The sequence below is a fragment of the Pelecanus crispus genome, chromosome 1, assembly GCF_030463565.1.
Source record: "Pelecanus crispus isolate bPelCri1 chromosome 1, bPelCri1.pri, whole genome shotgun sequence".
Taxonomy (NCBI): Eukaryota; Metazoa; Chordata; class Aves; order Pelecaniformes; family Pelecanidae; genus Pelecanus; species Pelecanus crispus.
In genome coordinates this window covers 77987448-78006228 of record NC_134643.1, presented here as the reverse complement: position 1 = coordinate 78006228, position 18781 = coordinate 77987448, and the positions used below count along the sequence as shown (strand labels likewise).

Below are 18781 nucleotides of genomic sequence, written 5' to 3'. Positions count from 1 at the left end.
GGCTAGCTGCAAAAGAGCTTAACTTGGGAGTCATCTTACAAATCTTGGTGAAGTCTGTTATTGCAGCAAAGGAAAAAGAAAATAGTTGCAAATGAGAAAGGGTAAAGAGGTGTGGGTATATGATAAAACGCAAAACCAAGAAGATTGATTTTCTTTCAGGTATTATTTCTGCATCTTTTTCAAAGTACATCTTTAAAAATTTCAATGAAGGAGAGCAAACAATTGCAAGTATATTTATGCGTAATTAAAAGCATTCTCTATACTTGCATGCAGTCTTCAATATCAACATAAACAATTTTATGTATTAAATACACAGATGGTATACAGATTTATTACCCCTTCAAGGGCTGCTGTCTGCCATGCTCACAAATCATCTTCTGTAACCCTTCATGAAAAAGCCTGTATAGTGTACAGCGTTTATAAACCAGTACTTATCAAGTACATCAAAGCACTTGCTTGAAGAAAAAGATGGTGAAAAAAAGTACTCTCCAACTAAAAACTCAAGTTAATGGCAAGCTTTAATAAGGACATCTTTTAACTGAGAGTTTCCTTCCACTTACCCTAAGGATTAACTGTCGGAGCTCATCATCCTTTAAAAATGAAGGTTTATACCGGACTTCTGTATAGGAGCTAGTGGAACCTGAAAAAAATATTTTTTGTAGACATAATGTCAAAACTTACATTTTAAATTTACTTTTAACAGTTATACTTGGTTTGTATTTTATAAATTTTCTCTGCAACCATAACAGCTGAATTAAAAAAAAAATTCTAAAAATATTAAAAATAAAAAAAACCCTCATAAACATATGCTGGTAATGAATATGGGCACACAACCAATTTTTTTCTTGCCCTTTATTTAGCATAAAACAAGGAAACTTCTGTTCAGATATCTTTAATGTACTGCTAGAGAAATGGTATTATGAAAACTGAACTACCTAGAAACATTTTGTAGGCTTATTTCAGAATCCTTAATATCTGCTGAATCTGAAAAAATTCAATGTTATCAACTGCCATGAATAATGCTTCATTAGTACTATATATCCAACAATCCAAAAACCACTCTATTGTAGTTAAATTTAATGTCTCACTAAATGCAATGAGACTGACTCACTACCTTTTCTGTTCTAGCACCTGTGGCAAGTAGTCTAAAATAATTTTTAGCCGTTACAAGCATTTCCACAGTTTTTCTGGATTTTTTTTTTTTAGGTAAATAGCAGTTGAATTTTCCAGTAGATTCCAGCATTCACTATAATTCCACATAGTATCTTGTATTTTCTTAAAGCATTTGTTTTGAAGATACATATAACAACTGTGTTGGATGGAGTCCAGTTTTCATATCCTATTGTTACAATACAAATGTTTGAGCTGAAGATTTCTTGTAGATGCTTGTTTAAATTGCAAGTGCAAATACTGCCCTGCTAATTTGTCACTTTATTTCTTTGTGCAAAATTCTCAGCCTGCTTGGGCCAACAGAAATCCTCTAGAAATCCTTTCCAACCAACATTATTCTATGATTCTATTACTGTCAAGTTAGTAGCATAATTCATTTCCTACACTCCTTTGACTTAAGACTAATAGGGTTCTTATTAGATACGTTTATTCATAATCAACATTTGCAATGCAGATAGTCTTTGATCTTTGCTTACAGTTGACCAAATTATTATTCAGAAACAGTGCTGCCAAAAAAACTGAAATCTTGTGTGCTGCTGATAGACCATAAGATATGCAACTTGGTTTTGGATATAATTTTTTTAGGGGAAGAAAAAAAAATCCCCAAATCTAGCAATAGCAAGAGGAGAGGAAAAAATAGATCCTGTTTTGATCCTGACACTAAACCATTCACTAAGATCCATGATTAACTTCGCTAGCTGACTGAGGATATAAACTTTTGATAATCTTTTTCTTGGTCCTCTCTAACATTTCAGGTGTTTAAGACTTTAATGTAATCAAAGTCATCAACATTCTGTTAAAGTATGTTTTGTCTTGAATCATTCCTTTTGACTACTGTTCTTGCAGCCAAAAAAAAAAAGTTTGAAAGATGCTTATGTTCAAACATAGTTTTTTCTTTAGTTTTACGCAACTGGTTTTGGTTTAGTGAAGTTCCACCGTAAAAGACTTAACCTATCACTGATGTGAGTTCTCTGTGCTCCCTACCAGTGCAACTATTTACATCAGTTTCTTCAGGTAAGCTTTTTTAATGGTCTTTTTCCATGATGTTGTAGATTTCAAAGTCAACAGATAAACATGAAATTCCAATACAGAGACAAAGGGCTGATGCAATCACAAAAGTGGGAATAACAAACAGGAGTATGAAGACCCTTTGCTTCTCTATTAGCAGTATAGCTGTTGGCATTGGTACAGCACCACAGATACTACTGTTCCAGAAAGTATGATGGAAAGCGGAGAGATCACAGAACACACATTTAATTTGGGGGTTGGAAAATAATGAAAGACAGAGTTGCTTGATAGCTGTAATTTTTAAAAAGAATCAAGGAGTGACTCAACTGCAAGGCATACCCTTAGCAGACAGAAAATATCAGACACTGAAGGGCAGCTTTTTTTCTACTATAGCAAACATGAAGGAGAAATTAAGTTCTGGAAGCTACAAACATGTAAATTTAAATGAAGAACAGACCCCGGACTGAATTCAGTAAGGAAACATAAAATAAATTACCTTTGACTTATTTAACATCAAAGAAGATACATAGTATAACTCCTGATAGAATAAGGACTTTCAGGATTAGTTTCCCAAAACCCACCTTTTAAAGATTTTAAGTGTTGCACAGCCATCCGTAACACTGTAAGCTTGTCTAGCTTTCGTGCCATGGGATTGCACTGAGGTATCATAGCAGACAATTCCTCTATCAAATTATTCATTTTGTCTCTTCTTCGTTTCTCTGTTTGACTGTGAGCCTCTCTAAGAAGAAACAAATGTTTTAAGAAAGATGTAGAACACATGATTTTCTCCATAATATTAATCAAATCAATTTTGGGAACAGAACGTATCACAAAAAGAACTACTGCACTGAAACAGTTTTTTATACACTGCTTGTATTTGACGATGGAATTGGATTCAATTGAACAAAGCAGAAATGGTCACAATAATGATCTGAAATATCGAGGGGAAAAATATCTCAAGCAACAACTTGATTCTATGAGGCAGGAACAAAAAGCTATGAAGACTTATAAAAGTTAAATTCTTCTTGTGACCCTTGACATCCAAGTGAATAACCTGACACCTTACTATATACCAGAGAACTTTTGATGTCATTAGAAATCACCAGAAGATATTTCTGCCCTATCTCTACCTGGCCTGTGTAACTAAGATGGGGTATTCATGCTGCTACATTTTTTTTTTTTTTTTTAAACAAGGAATGCTCTAAGCACTTGCTAAAGCATCTCTGAACTGTTTTATGCAAACTCACAACAATCTGAGATTAGCCATGTCTTCTTGTTATCTCATTACCTTAAAAATTACTCAGCTTGAAGACAGAGACAAACACAAGCATTTATTCATAGCACAGCATAAGCAACAGAAAACACATTTACATGTGGTTATAAGAGATGTAGTGGAAAGTGAAATAAGAAGCTATGCCTCATCTAATTTAACCAGAGGTATTTCAGAAAGCTTTCCCCTTCATTCACCTGATAAGGTGGTTGGTAGAAAGGGTTTCAGCCTCTATGCACACCTTGCGTCTCAGGTTTCATCTCTTGGCAAGCCTCTGTCCAAGAACTCAGCCACAGAAACAGAGCTTCTCTTCTTGGACAGTTTTCATGAGAAAACCCCTTCTAAGGCACATGACAGTGCACATCACAAATATGTTTACATCTCAGGTCACTTTTTCTTTAATTCTTTCTAGTGGAGTATGTTAGCTTTCCTAGCTGTTCTCCCCTCTAACAGATCAAGAAGTTTAATTCATTCTAGTCCCTCACCCAGAAGACAAGCTAGCCACTCAATTAAAATGAAGATTATTTTCCTTTCTGATTGAGACCAGACACAGTGGTAGTTAACCAAACTGATGGACAACATGGTTTGGTTAACTGGTCTCCAAAACTCTTCCTCTTAGGCATACTGTAACAGAAAGCATTAAACATAATAAAGTTAACTACATCTGGCCTGTTGAGAAAGAACAAACTACAGTTTTAAAGACCCAGTCTTCCATTATTTTTATTATTTTTCCCCAAAATAATTCCCCCCTCCACACAAATAATTCTGGGTCACTCATCCAAGCAATTAGCTTTTCTCTCTCCAAAGCCTTTTTAAAAATTTAATTTTATCAGTTATTCTTAACTGTACAAGTTCACCCAACTTTTCCTTCATATCAGGTAGGAACAGTCAAGTAATATATTGTGTATGTTCCTCGAACTGTGAACCTCAGGAAGACAGTTACAAACATTTGGGGAAAGAGAACAATTTTTCACATCTCTAAGAGTCAATAAGAAGTTATAGAAACCTGAACAGGTGGATGCAGAAATTCAGGCAATGATGAGATGATTCTAAAAGCCTGCTGTTACACTCCCCAGTTACAAAGGGGAAGGGAGAAAAGCAAGTTCTCCAATAAGCTTGCAAAAAGAATCACTGGAGGAAGATAACTGTTAAGCAAACCTTCAAAGTGTCTTCTAATTATTTTTTTCCCTCCAACTAATGAACAAAAACTTAAGGAAAAAAATTAACAATACAACATGAAAGTTATTAAAGCAATGTACAAAACAGAATCTTGTATAGCAACCTGGGAAACTCAGTAAAGAAATATAAATTTTTGAGTTAAACAAAAAAATTGTAAATATATTTTGGAACACTTTCATTTGTTCCATTTATTTGAAATTACAAGAACACTTCATAATTATTAGTTAGCGTACTGCATAAATAATGCTTTTGACAGCAGATTGGATTATGTATTTCTGCTTTGACATCTCTGCTCACTTGACAAATGAAAGACACTTTTATTTTAAAACAACTTTATAAAGCAGCTATAGTTTTATTAAGTGGCTTGTCTATAGTTTAAAGTATTTGTTTGGATGAATCATGACTGCATTCAGTCACACAGCATTTCAAATCTTACAAGTGCTTTATGTGAGTTTCCATTTGGATTCAGGTAAGATGTGAATTCAAAGTGCAATAGCACACCTTGAATAATTCCCTATACAAAAACTTGTTCCAGAACAAGAATTCTTTGTCATGCTTTAGCTGAATCCATTTTCATGTGGGATAAATTTTAAATACCTCCAACTGTAGACAAATCTAGAAAAAACAATTCCCACATTCATATAGACTAAGAATCAGCTCCTCCCTTTATACGCGACTTGAGCGTACTGCATTTAATTCTCACCTCAAAAATTTTAACCTCAGGTTTTTGTTAAGCCATCTGAGACATTCTGCAACACCACTTTCATTAAAATTAGTAGAAAATAAAATCCTCAAGGAGGCTCTAAAAATTACTATACATTTAGGTAGAAAAAGGAAAAGTTTGCTGTTGAATATTTGACAGTTCTAATGAACATTACCCCAAACTCAAATTTTACTATTGTCAATCCTAGTATTTACTAGCAAAATGTACTTTATTATAAATTAGTACCTGAAATCTTTTATTTTAACATGTTCCTCATCTTCACTCCTAGAGAAAACAAGACATAGTTTTACATTGCATATTTAATACTAGGCACTTCTTTCCTCCCACAAATTCAAAGATACAGAAAATGCTACAAATTTACTATGGCTCTAACAAAAGCAAACCCACAAAAATTCCTAATACAAAAATGATCTAACAAGTGATGCATAACAGAAAGAGACCAAAGCATAACTTCCAATATGCATAGTTATGTGAACATATTATGGGGATATTTCACAATTACGGGGCTATTTCTACCCTAGAGAAAACAAAACTAATGAAACATTCACGTAACTTACGTCCAGCCTTGATTTTTTTATTTTTTAAATTTAAAAATTTACAAGAGACATTATCTATTCATTTTTTTATTTCCAAAATCTTATTGTCAAAAGATGAAAAAAGCAACCCTAACCTAGACAGGGTGTAAAATACACTTCAATTGCTCATGGTCAGAAAAAGTAAAAATTAAGTATTTTGCCATATCATACAGCACTGACTGGGAAGTCTATGTAATAAAATTGTAAATGAAAGACAATCATAGTGTCTGTATCATGACAAATACTTGGCAGCAGGAAAATATAAAGGACGATTCAAACAAGGGCAATGATCTTTTTTCATCCTCAAGGTCACTGTATTCTTCACCACCATCTATTAAGAATTTCAGAATGTGGCCTAATAGGTATCTTGCCAATTCAGTACGTGCAATTTGGTACTTGCAGAGAGGTAGTTCCCATACAAATATGGGCTACTATTTTCTCTAAAAGAAAAACTGATACAAATATTTTTAATCTTTCAACAGCAGTTCTTCGGCTTTTTTTAATTCAGCAGTGGAAACATCTCACGCAGCACTCTAATGTCCATTCCAGAGGAGAGACCTGCTAGCCTATAACCATTTTAGAAGAGACATATGTTGTACCAGAAGGCTTAGAAGGAGACTGGCCAATCAGTCAGCATCTGTTTCTTATGAGGAAATGGAAGTAGGAAGCAGAACAGTTAGAGATTACAGCTTTAGGAAAGACCCCAAAAGCTGCTTCCACCTGTAATTAAGCACTGACTCCAGCAGCCAGAGCCAAATTAACATACAATTCAGAGATCCACCTCTTCAACCTGGGATTTCACTGGAACCCAGGAATTTTCTAGACAGTCTGGTAAACCCTAGGCTCACAAGACCCTAGGCCTTTTCTTCAGTGAAATTGTTCCAGATTTAGATGAGTTAGCAATAAGTAATATTTTTCTTTCATTTTAAAAGAAACATTTACCAGAAATGTGCATATAATATGAACAACAGAAGTTCCATTGTCTGACCGCAAGAGGAGAAGAGGTACGGGGGGGCAAGACCAACTGCAATGCAGCATGTGGCCTATTAACTAATTCTCCTTCTCCCTCAGGAGCTCCACTTGGGGAAGAAAGTAGAACAAATTTGCTGCTCAAGCAATCAGTCACAGCCTTCAATGGATTTATATAGCTTCTGTCCTAACAGCTGTGTTGTTACTGATATAAATAGCTAGATTAAAACTACCTTGACTATGTGAACATAGGGTGAAATTCTACCTCATGGCTATAATGTAGGTATACTTAATTGGTACTAGAAAGAACAGAATCTGTATTAATCAGGAAAAAATAAGGAATACCACCTTTCCCTCTAATTTCTCAATTGATTTATTAAACAGACTTCGCCATTTCTTCTAAAATGGAAGCAGAGGTTTTAAAGGCAGAAGAGGAGTATTTTTACTCACACTTCTCTGTCATGAGCACCATGGAAAAAATCCACAAAGAAACAAATACTTTATTCCCAAAGAAAGATTTTTATACTACCCAATAAGCCATGTACCAAACACAGACTTCCCTGCAGAAAGGGATCTGGGGGTGCTGGCTGACAGCAGGCTCAACAGGAGTCAGCAATGTGCCCTGGCAGCCAAGAGGGCAAACTGCAATCTGGGGTGCATCAAACACAACGTAACGAGCTGGTCAAAACAGGTGAGCATCCCACTGTACTCAGTGTTGTTATGGCCTCACCTTCAGTACTGTGTGCAGTTCTGGGCCCCGCAATTTAAGAATGATGTTAAGGTCCTTGAATGCATCCGGAGGAGGGCAACAAAGCTGTTGAAAAGGCTGGAAGGAATGTCCTATGAGGAGCGGCTAAGAACTCTGGGTTTGTCTAGTTTGGAGAAAAGGAGGCTGAGGGGTGACCTCATGGCTCTCTACAGCTTCCTGTGGAGGGGAAGTGGAGAGGGAGAGGGAGGTGCTGATCTCTTCTCCCTGGTACCAGTGATAGGACATGTGGGAATGGCTCAAAGCTGCACCAGGGGAGGTTTAGACTGGACATTAGGAAACATTTCTTTACTGAGATGGTGGTCAAACACTGGAACAGGCTTCCTGGGGAGGTGGTCAATGCCCCAAGCCTGTCAGTGTTCAAAAGGCATTTGGAAAATGCCCTTAACGACATGCTTTAGCTTTTGGTCAGCCCTAAAGTAGTCAGGCAGTTGGACTAGATGATCATTGTAGGTCCCTTCCAACTGAAATATTCTATTCTATTTTATAAAAAAAGAATACTGCACAGCTACATATAAACAAATGTATTTTCTAAGTAAGGTATGCAGGTGCAGAAAAAGAAATCACAACAAAGTAATCATGTAATTAATAACTATCCCATAACATATACACACAAAGGGTTTACTTATGCTGCACAGCCCATCATAACTCTGGTTTGTCACCTTGCAATAGCATTATTTTAATATAGTTGTGGTAGTTCTATTTTACAAAGCACCTGACCAGATTAAAACAGACAGACAAAAATGTTTACATGCACCAGTCCTAGAAGAGTATGAGACCTTTCCTTCACCTCCCTAGTCATCTTATTTAAATGTTACTGTTCATTTGTTCCCATTCGTACCTTAACTTCAATACTAAGAAGTCTGGTAAAGTTATAAGCAAGTCAAAGTGTCTTCTTAGAAAGAAATATCAGAAAACCTTAACATTGGATGCACCTATCCATCCTGTCAATGACCTATATGTTTATCACCTTGTGCTGTACAAAGACCTGCCCTTAGACAAAGCATTCCTTAAGGCAAACCACACAGCTCATCTAGCCAACCAGGAAAATGTGACATGATTATAGCACTGAAAACAGAAATGGATTAATTTATAAAAAGTACCTTTTCTGAGGATCACCATCAACTTCAACTGTATCCCTGCAGAAACAGGTAATAAAGTAAGCAAAATGTAGTTTGAAGAACAAAAAGATGACTTGATAAACCCAATGAAAAAAAGTCACAGAAAAATTTTAGTGGAAACCCCACTTGATTAGTTATTTTCAGCAAGAACATTAGTTTTTAGAAACTAATTACTACTTCTTATAAAACAATACTTTTTCAATTAGTATTTCAACTTGGACATGACTTTTTTTTGGTGACAGAAATTTCATGAAATCAGAGAAAGATCCAAACTTCAGGGAAACGCTATTGATGAATCAGCACTTTTACTGAACAGGTAAAAATCAACAAGTGCTACTGAAAAAGAATGGAGACTTTTTTTTCAGAAACGAATGTACTTCTGGCGTTTTCAGTGAGCTACAAAATACACTTGAATCTCCAAGTTGACAACTGTACCAATATCCACAGTATAGCTACATTCTGTAGATCAATGGACTATATATGGAAGAAGCAGTGATTAAAGAGAACTGCTTTAATAATCACAAATACATGTAAATGTCCTACCTCAGCCCCGCTTTTTAAATGTGGATTTTCCACACTAGTTTGGAGGTACTTGTAATGTGCTAGATCTGCAGGCTGACTTGTGTCCCTTACTTCTGGTGGATTAATATAGCTTTGAACAGATCACTTTTAAAAAAAATATTTTTCTATGTAAATGATTATTTGGTTAACTGGCATCTGTTTGGCAGTTATAAAAGAGGAGAAAACAGTGACAGTATCATCTCAGTAGTCAAGTATGACCCACTTAAAAAGACTGGGTACTACTGTAGGACAGTCCTCATTTTTAGGTCACAGATCTGTCTGGACATTTAAGTAAATGGTTGCCCTGGTCACTAAAGAAGCAGTTCTGATTCTGCAGTTCTAGATCAAAGAGCTTAACTAGTAATCTTGTTTTATGCTTTAAGGTGATATTCTAGTGTGCACTTGTGAGACTTCAAGCAACTTAATAACAATTTGCTGCAAGAAGAACTTGCCTTTACTAGCAGGCAAAGGAGGGAAAAAAAAGAAAAAAAAAAATTAGCATTGAAATTTCAGCATTAGAGACACATTACCCAGACACTTCAGGCCACAAAATGGCATTATAGAATCCCACATATATCCCTTAGATTTAAGGATTATTTTTTCTATTTTTAATAACTCAGGACTGTCAAAGAATGCATTTGGAAGGAACTGTAATAAATAATGGTAATAAATAAAGGTAATAAATAAAGGGAAGAGGATTAGACAGTTACCATGTTGCATAAGTAACAGATGAATGTCTCAAATTTATGTTGAGACACATACAGAATTCATTTACTCACTGGTTATCAGAATCACTTCCTTTGCGCTTCCTTGGAATCTCAATCACAGAAGCATTGAAGGAAGTGCTGGTAGCAGGCTTAGTTATTGGGTTCATGAGGCTGGGGACTCCAGAAGCAATGCATGGGTTTCCATCTATTGAGAAATTATCTGTGAATGAGAAAAAAAGCTCAGTGTCCAGTAAGAGCTATATCATTGTGTATCCATTCTGATTTTCATTTGGAAAAAAAAAATTGTCTGTGGGTGGCTTCTGTGCCTCTGACACAAAAACCATAAAGGTTGCACTGCTACAACCTAAGTACAGAAAAGCGTACATTGTCTTTCCACAGTCCTGTAACTATCTCATCAACCCAATCAACACACCAATGCAATATACAATACACCCGTTCTCCTCCTTACGCAGTCTTAGCAGACTACACTTAAATTCCCCAGCACCTCAAACATCCTCCTGCAAAATCACAAGATGTGGCATTAGCCAGCAGATCAAAATATGGCGACTAACAGTAAATTAAACTTAAATAAAATATATAGTGAACTGTTTTTTAAACAAGCCGGACATCCAAAAAATGAAAGTTTGCCATAGCTATGTTTCTAACATAAAATCTACAGTTACACATAATGTCAGTCATTGAAGTTGGAAGAGTTTTCAAAACTTGTCAAGTTCTACCTCAAAGTTCCCTTCACAATTCTCCTCTCACTGAAAACTGTTTTGTTTCTGGGAGGGACAGAAGAGGAGTCACAAGCCAAAATAATCCTAGCAACCTACTGGGAAAGGAAGAAAGTCTCAAGGAATCTAAGCACTATTACACTTTTTTTCTATCTAAATGAAAAGCTATCAAAAAGAATCACCCAGTTGATGTTTAGGTAAGTCAGAATTAACTCTGTTTCAGGAAAGGTAGGCACTCCTTTAGGATTCATGTGCTAGTGAGGAAAGTATCCTATGTGATACATCTAGAAACAATAAAGAATTCACTCCATGAGAGTCAGATGAGGGACTGAGAGAGGTCATTTAAGAAAGTGAGCATCTCCTACTTTTAGCAGGATGCAAAAACCAAGATGAGCACTTTCAAAATCCAGCAGGATGAAAAACTGGATACTTTATTGTGAGCTTTCTTTTTTTTTTTTTTTTTTTAGCATCTGTGCTGTCTGTAAATGATAGGTAAAAATGTGTAAAAAGAATGATACGCAGTGTATGTTTTTTTCCTCTTAGGTGTAAGCACATCTTACACCTTCTAGGTTCTCATTTTCTGCTGGAATATGACTCTGGAGAGTTAAATGAAAATAGGCTAATACTTGAACAACAGCTTGCCTGGTCTTCCACTAATCCTCTCTCTACCAAGTCAGACTACACAGAGTCAGCCCCTGTTTTATTTTAGAAAGCTCTTTAACTCATTAAGTCACACACAGGAAGTTCAAAAAAAAGAGGTAGAAACCAAAGAATCAATAAATTATTGACAAATAAGTAACAGCCTTTGGGCATCTGCAACAGAAAGAAAATTTGGTTACTTCAAATATACAACACATTCAAGTTAGGGATATTAAAACTATATGAAAAGAAATGACATAAATACTACAAGGGCACAAATGGTAGATGTTTGAAATATTTTTATGATTAATCATCACTTCATAATAGTCTCATGTTATATTTCTACTATAAATTCATGCAATTATAAAACAAACAAAAAACCCCCACAATCCCAAAAGAACTCTTTATTTATAAAGAGTAGTTTTAATTCACTTCGGTCATAGCAGCCTATAATTACTAGATTAAGTTACTGAAGTATAATCATACTAAACACATATTCATGAAAGAGTACATACTGAACAGAAACCTACATGTATCAAAGACAAGAATGCCTTCAGCACAACAGATCCTTCCGTCCTGGAACAAAGCAGGACAGAACAGACCCACTGACCTAAATACTCCTTTGCACACAGATGGCCAGCCTGCTTTCTAAACCACTTCCCTTTAAAGAACCAAAATAAAATGCATCATTTACAGGTTTTCTAATTTGTCTTTCATATTATCAAAAAAATTACTATTTTTTCCTCACACTCAAGCAACAAATTCTGAATACTGCACTTAATCTCCTCTACATTTCCTAACAACACCCTTTTCTCTTTTTCTTAACTAAGAAAATAAAAAATGGTTAGATTATCAGTAACAATGACCTATTAAGAACTTCTACACTACAATTTTTAGGTGATAAATTGAATACTAAATACTATCACTGTGACAAATGTTAAATGCCATCTAACTAAATGCCAGTAAGATAGCTGGTTGATCTTAGACAAAAATAAAAGGTTAAGAATCTGTATTGATCCCTGACATGTACAACATGCAGCATATATTCTTTATAAGACTCAAAAAATCCCCAAACCAAACCAAACGAAATCCAAAAAAAACCCTAAAACAATGCAAAAGAAAACAAATACAGAAATAAATTTAAACCTTCAGGACTACCAAACTTAGTAGAAAAGTAATTATTTGGAATTTAACAGACAGGAGCAAATCTTTTTAATATCTACTGAACAAGAAGCAGACAGACACAGTTCATAAAGCTAAGTCAGCTTTGAGAAGTCAGTAAGAGAGCTTTAAAATAATCTCTTAGGGCTTTATAATAGCTATCATTATGATACTAGGTGATTCCAAGGTGCTTATGCTCTCCCTGAAGAGTGTCTTAACCTCGTGTAGTCTATAATGAAAGATTTCTTTACTTCTCTGGCTACACCACTTTGGGAGAGCTGGATAAAGGATTTAAGAATCTTTGGGTTCACAAAGAGAATGAGCTAGAATACACCCCAATAACCATGGTGCGCTTTATGATAGGAAAAAGCTGGATTCTCACCCTTCATTTGTGCACCTCGTTGAATTTCTTGTATTTTCAATTTCCGTTAACATTTTCATACCACTAACATCGAAAACAAACACCCCTAAAAACATATGAAGCAAAACTAAATGTCTGCCGATTTCATAGCACTCTTGCTTCATGAAAAATAATATCCAGAAAGACCATTCTTTATTACAAGTTTACTTTCCTGGAAAACTGAAATCATTAGTCAATTTTTAAACTACTATTAACAGTTTAATTCAACTAGAGATATTTGGTTTTACCACCCCAAAGACTATTACTTACACTAGTCTGGTTTGCAAATCAAATAAAACTCCAACTGAGAAATGACACTTTTTAAAAAAAATTATTACTCTTAATTCAAAGTTTTGCTAATGCTCTAGCACACTGATAACTGAATTTTAATGGTAAGTGAATAGTTCCTCAAATACATATGTCTATTTATGAGTTATGTTTGGCTCTCAGTATTAAGCATATATGCTTATCTATATTAAAAATTATTTTAAAAGCATATTATGCACATCAGGACAGATGAAAGTAATACTGAAAAAAACCCACTGTAATAATTTGCTCTGCAAAAAAGCAAAGACCATCCAAACATTACAAACACACCATATGAAAAATAGCTCATTCCCAGTAAGTGTATCAGAAATAAAAAACTATTATTTTAACATTAACTTTAGTACAGGCAAACAAAGTGTTTAAGGAATGGTTATCAATATATATAGTTCTCATCACATCAACATACAAGATCGTAACCTACTGAAGTACCTCTCACGTTTTTCTATGGGGTGGGGGGGCGAAATTACAGTCCCCAAGGGGGTTGGGAAGGAAGTGAATAACTGCAAATGAGCTACATGAAACTACTGTCTAGGGGTGGGATATGAAGTAAAGACATATGAAATCAACCATGTACCTATGCTCAGCAAAGGTTTTGTGTAAATCACATGCAATGCATTAAGAAACAAGGCCTGGGAGACTCTACATTTTTCCAATTACTGACAATAATATTTTCTAAACGCATGCCACATTCCTGAGCTGTTTTCTCCACTAACAGTTTAAAGGTTTTCAGTTCCTAAACAAACACGATCTATTAGAAAAGGCTTATGGCCAAACTCCACCAGCCATAAAAGGTGAGATTCTTCTGAACAAATAAAAGATGGCCACATCTGAACTAGCCATTCTAGTCCCTCTTGGAGGGAAGAAGACATTTCTAGGGTGATTCATCTCAACCCAAAATAGATTCCTACAGTTGGCTAGATGAAATACAACATTTCTAGGGTGATTCATCTCAATCTAAAATAGATTCCTACAGTTGGTTAGATGAAATACAGTCCAAGAGTGCCTATCTCTATTCAGTAATTATGCAAAGACCAAAGTAACTAGCTCAGTCTTGAATATCTACTCTGTAGACATCTAGAGATAAGTGAGATGAATCCTACCCAAGGTGGCTATAGAACTATCATGCAATTCTTAAAATATAACAGCCACAGACAGCACCTGTTTGTGTCACATGCAACAAGTTTAAGCCCAAGACAGTCTTCCAAAATTATTGCCTTAATTATGCACTACCACCCCATGACCCACTCACCCCCCTATGAAAGGTTAGCTTTTCTGGCTAGGTTTACTCCTCACAGGCTTTCCTAAAATGTAACTTTAGTACTAAAACATTATTTTGACTTTTTAGAATCATCAAAAGGAAATCATACAAGATCCAGATACACTCAAAAAATCAGCAGAAAAATACAAGTCATGTAGGTTTTAATAAATAAATAAATAAACTGTCAGCCAGCCCTCCATTAGCCAGTTTAAAAAACTCTAAGACCTATGGGTGGCACTCTTCATAGTCTGAGAATAAATGTACAAACCAGACTTGGAGAAATGTTGCAGCTCTGCAGCTGCTTAACTTAACAATGTGGTAACAGTGGCACAACCTTTCTAAGAATAAGGCGGCACTTTCAATCCAGCTTCCTATTTTGAAACACTTTCTGGCTGAAGGAAAGAAGCTGCTTTCAATTGACATTTCTAAGACCACAGATGCCACAGACTATTAAAATGTATATTTTCCAAATGTATGTTCCTGGCATGCACAAAACCCTTCAGCTAGAAATTCAAGCTTTGACAAGTTTAAAGAAGTCAAACTTATGTTAGAAGTGACTAGTTAAAGTGGCACATAAGGGTTCTTCAGTCTAACTAGATGAGTTATTAAAATTGAAATCTACTCACACAAGCTATTAGGCTGTGTCTACAGTAGTAAATACAATGGCATAACAGCAACATGTCAGTAGAGAGAAGCAGCTGGTACAGAAGCCCGTTTCTAATTTGTAAGTGGTTCGGGGAGCTTACACTAAAATCACATTTAGTCTGGTTCACTGGGCCAAAAATCCTTACAATGCATGCGTTTTAAAGCTGTCTGAGAACAAACCACTGGTTCAGTCCCTCATGTTTGGAGTGGGGGTATGTTGGTATGTGCCTGGAGTAGCACTAACCTTGCTACGACAAAATTCTAGGTTAGTTTCTTCTGAAAGGAGTCCAGTTCAGTTATACCCAAGCTGCTCTCCAAACCAAACCACTGAGCAGTTAAGTGGGGATGATGGGATTCAATTAAAACCAACGCTATTGCTCTGAACCAAAACGCTAATGTGCACACAGCCTCTGAGTACTTACTTGATTTCAGGGTCTCAGTCTAAAGTCCTTAGGAGTGCAGTCACACAAAGCAACAGATATATACAACCACACAAATCTAGGCACACAAGCAACCTAAACGTTCTACACTGAGGTACTACAAGACGTCAAGTTGGATTCTTAAGTTTGGCACAACTGACGTGCTATTTTTTTTTTTTTTAAAGGATATGTCTCTGATTACCTAAGCAATTACAGATATATCTATCTATACATGCAGCACACACAGAGGATAGCTATTGAGTCAAATAATTTCAAATAACTCTATGTCATGTAAATTGCTTTATTTTACTATGGAATTGTTTTTTCCAAAATTATTTTAATGAATTCTTACTGCAGACTTTCATTAGAGAATGAGAAAACTATACCTATATCCTACATACATACAGTACTGTGTGAGGAAGAAAGTTACAGGTGCTGTGATATGCATCACTTTACAGGTCCTGCAGATCTGAACACCTATAAAACAAAGAACCATATTTTCTAAACAGGGGTGAGAGTTGCATTAAATATTATTTTTATTTATTTATTTTAAAGCTTTAAAATAAGCCATGAAAAGCATCTTCAGACTAGTTACAGCAAGTCTGGCATCCGGATCATAGTCCCCCAGTATCTCTCACTGAAAGTTGGGGCAACAATTTTCATTGGAGTTAAGCTGTGAAAACAGTAGAAATGTACTGAAACAGTCGTGTGACACCCCCACCCCCCCCCAATTTTATAAGCATGCCTAATGCAGGAGCAAGATGCAGAGACTTCAATAATGAAACCACCTTACAAACAACACTATACAGAGAATAAACTCTTATAGGTTAACTTAAGAATATTGGATATGTTTTTAATATCTCAAAATGATGAAAGGAAAGAGTATAATATCCTGAATTATAGAAATTTAAATCAAACATTAACATAGGCAACTGATTACTTTCTGCATCTATTTTTACTTATTTTCACCATTCAGAAGAGAACCAGTCAAGAAACACAACGTCCCAATTAAATAACACATTTACTTAATAGATTTCAAACACCAAATACTTGGCCAAACCTACTACTGTATTAAAAAGTATGACTGTAACTATCTAATAAAAAGATACTACAGAAGCCCTTGAAAGGCTACCCTGCTTTCCCAGTCACTTTCAGACCCAAACCAGGTCACTGATAGAAATCGAGAGTCTCGTATATCATAGTTCATTACTGGGGGGGGGGGGGGGGGGAACCACAAAACCCCAAACATCTCTAATCATATGCTGCTAAAGGAATGGGGGGTAGCTGCTTTCTTCTAAGTTTTTGATTCATATTATTGTAACATGCTGATTCCCCATCAAGTCAGCTGCAAAAGTTCCATGGTTTTAGCTGGCCCTGGAGTCCAAATGGAATTTTCAACAGAGTACTCACAATGATTCACTTCCTACAATCACCCACCAAATTATTTCTTCTTGTAATGAATTTGATTTTTAGTTGATGTGAACTGTCCAGTTTAGAGTTTGTTTTTCATAATGTGCAAGTATACCAACAATAACATGTACACTCAAGTGGAAAAAACTATTAAGCAGCTAACCCTAGTGTGGACCTATACCACAAAAATTAAGATACTTTTATCTTTAAAAAAAATTAATAGAAAAAACCTGTTTCTTCAATCCATTAGAAGGATAGGTATAAACATGGGTAACAAAAGAAACCAGGGAGGGGGTTTCTTTCACAATAAAACATGAAAGCCTATGGTTCATTGCTTTCCCAAATCTATTTGTAAATGAAGATGTCCACGTATTTGGGGTTTATTTTGATTATTTCCTTTCCTTACAGTATATGCATGACATAGAAACAATAAATCCTTGTTTTAAGCACAATTTAACAGACTGCAAAAACTCTACAAAAAACCCACGTTGTTTTCAAACACTAGATTACTTGCTACAGAATTATACCAGTATTTAAACAATCAAGCAGCAGAGAGGGAAAAACGACAATTATTCTAGACAAACTGGATCCCCATATACATCAAAACACACATAACCCCACAGATGTTTAGAAAACAACAGCTACTAAACCTAGAAGAATTGGTGCTAACTCAACAGAACTGCAATGATGACTTAGGAGAGACTTGCTCACTTCTGTTTTTCAAAACCCCGTGCAAAGCACTGCTTTCTCCTTGGAGAGGGGAAGCAACGTACTCATTTCAAAGCAGAAGGAGCACGAACAGCTGCCGGTGGTTTACAACTAGCCTTGTTTTAGTACCAGAAACTTACGATTAAGAACAAGGAAGAAACGTCAAACCTTGGTCACTATACAAGCGCAGGCATGCACACACACACACGAAAGACAAAATCTAGACCTAAAATACTAAATTATGTTTACCTACAAAAATTTATACTAGTCTATTAGGTACAGGTAAGACGGCTAAGCGTATATCAGAAACGGTAAACTACATACTAAGTTAAAAAAACATTTTTAGTCTACATCACATCAGTATGATGCCACATCTGTAACAGTACTAAACAGAAGCACAGAGTGAACATTATACTCGGGATTTCTCTGTAAGTGCACAATATAACGCCGCTGCATCCACCCTTCTGTACCTTTACTGAACTTCAAGGGGAGAAAGGAGTTAGCAGCCTCCAGGTCACACTTCGGGCCAGCGTGCGTGCAGACATCAGCGTGAATTAAAAAAAAAACCCAAAAAACCAAAAAACCAAACCCCACCAGAGAGCGATACTGGGAACATGACTAGACCGAAGTGCCCTCCCAGGAAGGGCAATACCCCACGGACGGCCGCGCACAGCCTGGAGACACGCACCCCTGCGCCACGGCCACCAACCTCGCAACGGCAGGCACGCAGGGCTTGCTCGTGCCGTATCACGGAGGGAGACCGACAGACAGACCGACAGACAGACACACAGACCGACACACAGACCGACAGACACACACCCCGCCCCACCCGTAGCCACGATCGCCCCGCACACACGGTGCAGCCCACCACCCGCAGCCGTTACAGCGGGGCGGGGGGCACCCAGGCGGCGCCCGCCAACAGCTGCCCCCCGAACCGGCGCCCGCCCCCACCTTCAGCGGCCCGCCGCTCCTCCTCGGCCCCCTCGGCGCTTCCCGCTCCTGCCTCGGCCATGGCGGGCGGCCCGTG

General features: G+C 36.5%; 1 protein-coding gene across 1 annotated transcript in view; it reads right to left on the bottom strand.

Annotated features, from left to right (window-relative positions):
- Positions 1–18781, bottom strand: part of BMAL2 (basic helix-loop-helix ARNT like 2) — a 37162-nt gene extending 18381 nt beyond the window's left edge. The window contains exons 1-6 of the mRNA XM_075728103.1: positions 18706–18781; positions 10123–10270; positions 8765–8800; positions 5577–5615; positions 2760–2917; positions 561–640 (exon numbers count right to left, since the gene is read on the bottom strand). Of these exons, the coding sequence (XP_075584218.1) occupies positions 561–640; positions 2760–2917; positions 5577–5615; positions 8765–8800; positions 10123–10270; positions 18706–18766 (522 nt within the window). The 5' untranslated portion in view covers positions 18767–18781. The remainder of the gene's footprint in view (positions 1–560; positions 641–2759; positions 2918–5576; positions 5616–8764; positions 8801–10122; positions 10271–18705) is intronic.